At 47.3% G+C, this 9,169-nt stretch overlaps 1 protein-coding gene across 3 annotated transcripts in view; it reads left to right on the top strand.

Moving 5' to 3' along the window:
- Window positions 1–1,579: 1,579 nt before the first annotated feature.
- The window catches only part of LOC134347270 (UDP-glucuronosyltransferase 3A1-like), a 50,580-nt gene continuing 42,990 nt past the window's right edge, over window positions 1,580–9,169 (top strand). Inside the window, exons 1-2 of one of the 3 annotated variants that reach the window (XM_063049652.1) lie at window positions 1,580–1,714; window positions 2,529–2,649. In XM_063049652.1, coding sequence (XP_062905722.1) covers window positions 2,556–2,649 — 94 coding nt within the window. In that variant the 5' untranslated portion in view covers window positions 1,580–1,714; window positions 2,529–2,555. Of the gene's footprint in view, window positions 1,715–2,035; window positions 2,051–2,514; window positions 2,650–9,169 lie in introns of those variants that run through there. The other 2 variants (XM_063049650.1, XM_063049651.1) reach the window with 2 other exon arrangements.

The raw sequence follows: 9,169 nt of genomic DNA, 5'->3' as shown, positions 1-9,169 counted from the left end.
TGCAGTACAACAAAGCGGTCTGAAAATCCAGATAAATAATTCTTTGAAAGTTGCATTGCAGGTTAGTAGAGTCGTAAAGAAAGCTTTTGGCACATTGGCCTTCATAAATCAATATATTGAGTACTGGAAATGGGACGTTCTGCTGAGTTGTGTAAGACATTGGTGAGGCCGAATCTGGGGTATAGTATGTAGTTGTAGTCACCTGCCTAGAGGACAGATGTAAGTAAGGTTGAAAGAGAACATTTACAAGGACTTGAGGACCTGAGTTACAAGGAAAGATTGAATAGGTGAGAACTGACATAAAAAAAGGAAACAAAATGATGAAGGAAAGACATTGGACATTGGAGCACAGGAGAATGAGCGGAGATTTGATGGAGGTATACAAAATCGTGCGGTGTATCTAGAGGGTTACTGAGGTTGGGTGGGTCATAGGTTAAAGGTGAAATGTCTTAGGGCAATATGAAGGGGAACTCTTCACTTAGAGGGTGGTGAGAGTGTAGAATGAGCCGCCAGCAGAAATGGTGAATGTGGGTTCAATTTCAACATTTAAGAGAATCTTGCGTAAGAACATGGATGGGAGGGCTATGGAGGACTGTGGTCCAGCTGAAGGTCAATGGGGCTATCTGGTATCCAGATGTTTCAGATAGAAATCCTAAGAATCGGTAGTATAATATAGAATCTGTTTGCATCCAGATGTTTGATACAGAGACCCTGAGCATCCAGAAGTTTGACATTAACCTCTGGACATCCAGTGGTTTGACTTGGATCCCTTCAAATGTACAAGTGATATCCAGACATTTGATGCTGAAACCCTGGGCATCCAGCTGTTTGAAATGGATTCCAGGCATCCGGTTGTTTCACACAGAAACCCTGTGCATCCAGATGCTTGACGCAGAAATCCTGTGGCTCCAGGTGTTTGACACAGAAGTCCAGGGTATCCGGACATTGACATGGAAACCCAGGGCAATGTCTGTTGGCCCATGACCTGTTTTGGGGTGGACGGTCGTTTGAAGTTTGTCCCCACTCCCTGGTTTCCGTGGCAATCACCTGCAATAGAAAGGAAGTGATATCACCAACCCTTGAAGTTGACCTTGTGACTTCCCAGACCCACAAGTAAAGAGTAGGTGGTGCGGAGGATGACGGAGTGGGAGGGAAGATAGTGAATAGAATGTCAAACAAGAGAAAATCTGCAGATGCTGGAAATCTGAGCAAAACACACAAAATGCTGCAGGAACTCAGAAGGCCAGGTAGCATCTATGGAAAAGAGTTTAGTCGATGTTCAGGGTCCAACCGCTTCAGGAGGACTGGGGGGTTTCGGCCCGAAAAGTTGTCTGTACCCTTTTTTCATAGATGCTGCCTGGCCTGCTGAGTTCCCCCAGCATTTTGTGTGTTTTGAGTGAATAGAATATGTTGTCTTCACAATTGTGGGCTCTGGCAATTCTGACAGGAGGGGATACTGGGATTAAACATGGAGATTTCATCTCGCTTCGAAATTGGCAGTCTGCCCATCCGGAATCGCCCAAAGCTGGGGGGTGAAGGGCCCGCTTGTCCCGCTGAAGTGCGAGTGAAGGTGATCCCACGGTGATGTTGGGCAGGGCGTTGCAGGGTTCAGACCCGGCGACGGTGTCTGGAAACGGTGACAGATTTCCAAATCGGGGCGATGAGTGACTGGAAGGAGCAGGGATTGAAGCAGAGTGGCTATTCAAGAAGGGGGGTAAGGACAAATCCGGGATCAATCCGACTTCATGCTGAGGGACAGGATCTGCCATCAGTTGGGAAGTGGAAGCCTGATCAGGAATAGTACGTGGGGGGGGGGGGTCATATCTGAAGAATCTTTTGGAGTTTTCGTAGAGGTAGTTGAGGGGACCGATGAAGTGGAGGTTGTCTGTATAAAAGTTAGTCAGCCCCTTGACGAAGTCCCGCATGTCAGGCTGATGTGGAAGATGAGGTCGCGTGGGACTGTGTGGCCGAGTGTAGGGTTAAACAGAAGCGGGTGGGGAATCCTGCAGTCCCACAGCGGCAGGAGCCGCCCCGCTCCGGATCTCTGCAGGCGAGGATTCGGGGCTGTGGGTGCTAGCCCCAGTGCACAGCGCGATCCCAGGGAAGGGGCTGGGGGCGGCGGGGCGCCCGATCCCCAGCCCTGTATGAGTGTCCGCACACCGGGCCGGAGGTCGGAGATGTGGGAGGGGAAGTACTGGGTCTGGGGACCGAGATAGCGAGCAGATCGCAATTCTGGCCGAGCCTGGGGTGTGAGCCATTCCTCCCAGCGACTGGGGGGGTTGGGGGGGGCGGAGGAACAGCCATGGACTCGGTCCCAGTCCCTCCCTCCGGCGGGTCACCGGGGGTCCGCGTAACTCCAGTGATCCTCTCGGCTGTTCACCGCTGTACGACCCCGGCTCTTTCCGGCCAGTGCTGCTCTCCGGGAGCCCCCCTGAATCTGTTTTCCTTCCTGATCTGAGGCAGTTTGTTTTGCCGCTGAGGTCACTGAATTCTTTCTCAATCTTCACATCTCAGTTTGGCTTCCGCAGTGGGAAGAGCTTGCCAACGGCTGAGACATGCAGAAACACAGATTGCTCCTTCCAGTGGCGTGCACGTTCGCACTTCTGGCGTCTTCGCAGTCGGCTAAAATCCTGATAATCGCCCTGGTCGGTAAGTCAGACCCGGCAGCTCCGGACCGAGTGCTGTTCAACGTACAGTCTCCCCCAAACCCGCCAACTCCGACTTTAAACATGATGCCAACCTCGAAACACAACCTCCCCTCCCCACCCCTACCTGCTTTCTCTCTCCCTAACTCCCTGATCTCACCGCTCCCCATCCCTGACGCTTTATAGACAATAGGTGCAGGAGCCAGCACCGCCATTCGCTGTGATCATGGCTGATCATCCACAATCAGTACCCCGTTCCTCCCTTCTCCCCATATCCCTTCACTCCACTATCTTTAACAGCTCTATCTAACTCTTTCTTGAAAGCATTCAGAGAATTGGTCTCCACAGCCTTCTGGGGCAGAGCTTTCCACAGATCCACAACTCTCTGGGTGAAAAAGTTTTTCCTCAACTCCGTTCTAAATTGTCTACCCCGTATTCTTAAACTGTGGCCTTTGGTTCTGGACTCACCCATCAGCGGGAACATGCTTCCTGCCTGCAGCATGTCCGATCCCTTAATAATCTTACATGTTTCAATAAGATCCCCTCTCAGCCTTCTAAATTCCAGAGTATACAAGCCCAGTCGCTCCAATCTTTCAACATATGACAGTCCCACCATCCCGGGAATTAACCTTGTGAACCTACGCTGCACTCCCTCAATAGCAAGAATGTCCTTCCTCAAATTTGGGGACCAAAACTGCACACAATACTCCAGGTGTGGTCTCACCAGGGCCTTGTACAACTGCAGAAGGACCTCTTTGCTCCTATACTCAGTTCCCCTTGTTATGAAGGCCAACATGCCATTAGCTTTCTTCACTGCCTGCTGTACCTGCATGCTTGCTTTCAGTGACTGAGGAACAAGGACACCTAGATCTCGTTGTACTTCTTCTTTTCCTAACTTGACACCATTCAGATAGTAATCTGCCTTCCTGTTCTTGCCACCAAAGTGGATAACCTCACATTTATCCATATTAGACTGCATCTGCCATGTATCTACCCACCCACTGAACCTGTCCAAGTCACCCTGCCTCCTCACATTTCACACTGCCACCCAGCTTTGTGTCATCTGCAAATTTGCTAATGTTACTTTTAATCCCTTCATCTAAATCATTAATATATATTGTAAACAGCTGCGGTCCCAGCACTGAACCCTGCGGTACCCCACTAGTCACTGCCTGCCATTCTGAAAAGGACCTGTTAATCCCTACTCTTTGTTTTCTGTCTACCAACTAATTTTCTATCCATGTCAGTACCCTGTCCCCAATACCATGTGTTCCAATTTTGCCCACTAATCTCCTATGTGGGACCTTATCAAAGGCTTTCTGAAAGTCCAGGTACACTGCATCCACTAGCTTTCCCATGTCCATTTTCACAGTTACATCCTCAAAAAATTCCTGAAGAAAAATTGCCCCTTTGTAAATCCATGCTGACTTGGACCAATCCTGTTACTGGTATCCAAATGTGCCGATATTTCATCTTTAATAATTGACTCCAGCATCTTCCCCACCACTAATGTCAGGCTAACTGGTCTATAATTCAAAGTTGCTGGTGAATGCAGCAGGCCAGGCAGCATCTATTGGAAGAGGTACAGTCAACGTTTCGGGCCGAGACCCTTCGTCAGGACTAACTGAAAGAAGAGCTAGTAAGAGATTTGAAAGTGGGAGGGGGAGGGGTAGATCCAAAATGATAGGAGAAGACAGGAGGGGGAGGGATGGAGCCAAGAGCTGGACAGGTGATTGGCAAAGGAGATATGAGAGGATCATGGGACAGGAGGCCTAGGGAGAAAGAAAAGGGGGAGGGGGGGAGAAAAGCCCAGAGGATGGGAAAGGGGTATAGTCAGAGGGACAGAGGGAGAAAAAGGAGAGAGAGATAAAGAATGTGTGTATATAAATAAATAATGGAGGGGGTACAACGGGGAGTTGGGGCAGTAGCGGAAGTTTGAGAAGTCAATGTTCATGCCATCAGGTTGGAGGCTACCCAGATGGAATATAAGGTTTTGTTCCTCCAACCTGAGTGTGGCTTCATCTTTACAGTAGAGGAGGTCGTGGATAGACATGTCAGAATGGGAATGGGACATAGAATTAAAATGTGTGGCCACTGGGAGATCCTGATATTAAGGATGAGGTTTTGATGTACTTGGAGACTAATGATAAAATAAGTCAAATTCATAGTCATAGTCATACTTTATTGATCCTGGAGGAAATTGGTTTTCATTACAGTTGCACCATAAATAATAAATAGTAATAGAACCATAAATAGTTAAATAGTAATAAGTAAATTATGCCAGTAAATTATGAAATAAGTCCAGGACCAGCCTATTGGCTCAGGGTGTCTGACCCTCCAAGGGAGGAGTTGTAAAGTTTGATGGCCACAGGCAGGAATGACTTCCTATGACGCTCTGTGTTGCATCTCGGTGGAATGAGTCTCTGGCTGAATGTACTCCGTGCCTACCCAGTACATTATGTAGTGGATGGGAGACATTGACCAAGATGGTATGAAACTTAGACAGCACCCTCTTTTCAGACACCACTGTGAGAGAGTCCAGTTCCATCCCCACAACATCACTGGCCTTAGGAATGAGTTTGTTGATTCTATTGGTGTCTGCTACCCTCAGCCTGCTGCCCCAGCACACAACAGCAAACATGATCACACTGGCCACCACAGACTCGTAGAACATCCTCAGCATCGTCCGGCAGATGTTAAAGGACCTCAGTCTCCTCAGGAAATAGAGACGGCTCTGACCCTTCTTGTAGACAGCCTCAGTGTTCTTTGACCAGTCCAGTTTATTGTCAATCGTATCCCCAGGTATTTGTAATCCTCCACCATGTCCACACTGACCCCCTGGATAGAAACAGGGGTCACCGGTACCTTAGCTCTCCTCAGGTCTACCACCAGCTCCTTAGTCTTTTTCACATTAAGCAGCAGATAATTCTGCTCACACCATGTGACAAAGTTTCCTACCGTAGCCCTATACTCAGCCTCATCTCCCTTGCTGATGTATCCAACTATGGCAGAGTCATCAGAAAACTTCTGAAGATGATAAGACTCTGTGCAGTAGTTGAAGTCCGAGGTGTAAATGGTGAAGAGAAAGGGAGACAAGACAGTCCCCTGTGGAGCCCCAGTGCTGCTGATCACTCTGTCGGACATACAGTGTTGCAAGCACACGTACTGTGGTCTGCCAGTCAGGTAATCAAGAATCCATGACACCAGGGAAATTCAGCATGGTTTCTGGAAAGGGAAATCTTGCCTGACAAATCTCAAAGGTTCAAACGCAGAATTTATGTCAGAGAAATGTATACAATGTATATGCCGTTTTTTCTTCACAACCATCCATGAAAACAGTGGAGTGCCCCAAAGAATGAACAACAGTTAAATGTTAGAACCCCAAAGTCCCCCCTCCCGCACATAAACGGTAGAGAACAACAATCTCCCCTCCCCCCACCGGCAAAGAAGGCATCGGCACAGCCACCGAGCTCTCAGTCGTGAGCAAAGACACAGACTTGCAGTTACCCCAAAGACTACTTGTTCACCCGGTATTCGATGTGATGAGTCAATGTTGAGAGCAGTGCACAGTGAGTCACCTCTTTCCAACACCATCTTGGATAGTCAGAGATTTTCCCTGCGCCAGAATGTCAAATACTGGAGGGCAGAGATTTAAGGTGAGGGCCGAAATTTAAAGGAAGTTTGTGAGGCAAGTTATTCTGCTCAGAGAGTAGTGGTTGTCTACAATATATTAAAGGTCAAGAGTAAACAAATGATATTCTGTAGATGCTGGAAATCAGGAGATTAAAACAAAAGATTCTACAGATAAAATGAGCTTTACTTATGCATCTCATGTACATCGAACTGCCTCATTTGTGACAATAACCAACACAGTCCAAGGATGTGCTGGGAACAGCCTGCAAGTGTCGCCATGACAACATTGTATGCCCACAACTTACTAACATTAATTCGTACATCTTTGGGATGCGGGAGAGAACAGGAGCACTTGGACGGAACCCATATTGTTACAGGGAGAACATACAAACTTCTCACAGACAGTGGCGGGAATTGAACTTGGATCGCTGGCTCTGCAAATCATTACGCTAATTGCTACGCTACTGTGCCACAAGGGGTGGTGGTGGAGAACAAATACAGTGGTGATGTTTAAGAGGCATTAGACAGGGAATGGAGAAATATGGGTCATGTGCAGGCGGAATGGATTAGTTCAAATTAGCATCGTGGCCGGTAGTGAGATTGAGGGCTGAACGATCTTTTCCTGTGTGGTACTGTTCTATGGCCCAGGAGTACCAGTAACATTGAAAGCTATCTCCTTTACCCTCTTTCACACTTCTAGGTTAGTAGGTAAATAAGTTTTGTGAGTTCTTTTTAAATTCATGCTTGCGACATGACGTCCCTGCCAGGGTCTTGTTTACCGGTCTCCTCTTGGAAGATGTTGCTGGATTTCCCCTTGGGATGGCTGCAGCCCTGTTGTGTTGTTTGTGGGGCCCTCATACAGCTGAGATTGCTGATTGTATCTGGATTCCTTCAAGCTCAAAATTGTCACAGGCACACACACGTACTCAGGGTATAACCGCCCATGAAAATTCACCTTTTACCAGTAGCAGTGCAGTACATTTCAGACATAAAATAACATAAATATACATAACTTTCACAACATTTCACAGATCTACAGGTTAGGGTTAGCGAGTCGTGGGCATGCTATGTTGGTGTCAGAAGTGTAGTGACCCTTAGCATTCATTTAGAGAGGACTAGAATACAGAAGCAAAGGTGTAATGCTGAGGCTTCGTAAGGCAATGGTCAGACCACACAGAGTATTGTGAGCAGTTCTGAGCCCCTTGTTTAAGGAAAGGAGTGCTGGTGTTGGAAAGGGTCCAGAGGAGGTTTACGAGAATGATTCCAGGAATGAAAAGGTTAATATATGAGAAGCGTTTGATGGCCCTGGGCCTGTATTCTCTAGAATTTAAAATGAGGGAGAAATCTGATTGAAACCTATTGATTATTGAAAGGTCTGTATAGAGTAGATATGGCGAGGATCTTTCCTATAGTTCTGTAGTTCCATTTAATGCCAGAGAATGTTTACAATAAGCAACCTGAAATTCTTACTCTACGCAGACATCCTTGAAACAGAAGAAAACCCCCAAAGAATGAATGACAGAAAAATTGTCAGAACCCCAAAACCTCTGCCCCTCTCCCACGCACAGCAAATAGCATCAACTCTCCTCCACTTCTGCTAGCATAAAGCATCAGCATTCCCACCACCCACAATGCCAACAACAGCAAAGTCCCCAAAGAGAGACTATGCTCTACAGTACATCAAAAACTAACTATTCACTCCATCGTTTTTGACATCCCACAGTCAGTCAGTCTCAGTCTCTCTCTCTCTCTCTCTCTCACACACTCTCACACACTCTCACTCACTCTCTCTCTCTCACTCTCTCACTCACTCACTCTCTCATTCTCTCTCACACACTCTCTCACACTCTCTTTCTCACACTCTCTCACTCTCTCATACACTCTCTCTCACACACACTCTCACTCTCACTCTCTCTCTCACACACTCTCTCACACACACTCTCACTCTCTCACACTCTCTCTCTCACTCTCTCTCTCTTTCTCACACTCTCTCACTTTCTCACACTCTCTCACTCTCTCACACTCCCTTACTCTCTCTCACACTCTCTCACTCTCTCTCACACACACACTCTCTCACTCTCTCACACTCTCTCACTCACTCACTCTCTCTCTCACACACTCTCTAACTCACACTCTCTCACTCTCACTCACTCTCTCTCACACACTCTCACTCTCTCACACACACTTTCTCACACTCACTCTCTCTTTCTCACACTCTCTCACTCTCTCACTCTCTTTCTCTCTCACACTCTCTCACTCTCTCACTCTCACACTCTCTCACTCACACTCTCTCACACTCTCTCACTCTCTCACACTCTCTCACACTCTCTCACTCTCTCACACTCACTCTCACACACTCACTCTCTCACACATACTCTCTCACACTCACTCTTTCTCACACTCTCTCACTCTCTCTCTCACACACACTCTCTCACACTCACTCTTTCTCACACTCTCTCACTCTCTCTCTCACACACACACTCTCACTCTCTCTCTCTCCCTCACACTCTCTCTCTCTCTCTCTCTCTCGCTCACTCGCACTCTCACTCTCACTAACAACCGGTGTTTATTGCCACAGACGGCTGTGGAGGCCAAGTCATTGGATATATTTAAAGTGGAGGTTGATAGGTTCTTGATTAGCCGTGATGCCAAAGGTTACAGGGAGAAGGCAGGAGAATCGGGTTGAGAGAGGGATAATAAATCAGCCATGATGGAATGGCAGAGCAGACTTGATGGCTTAATTCTGCTCCTATGTCTTATGGTCTTACATGTGACAAATAAAACAAATGTCTTTGAAACAAATATAAAAACAGTGCAAGTTAAGGGAGAGGAAACAGAAATATAGGGTTTTTCAGGTTGGTTTAAGAACCAAATGTTAGCCACTCAGGCAG

Source organism: Mobula hypostoma, chromosome 5, assembly GCF_963921235.1.
Source record: "Mobula hypostoma chromosome 5, sMobHyp1.1, whole genome shotgun sequence".
Classification (NCBI taxonomy): domain Eukaryota; kingdom Metazoa; phylum Chordata; class Chondrichthyes; order Myliobatiformes; family Myliobatidae; genus Mobula; species Mobula hypostoma.
The sequence above is the reverse complement of the archived record's forward strand: the minus strand, read 5'-3'. Positions and strand labels throughout refer to the sequence as shown.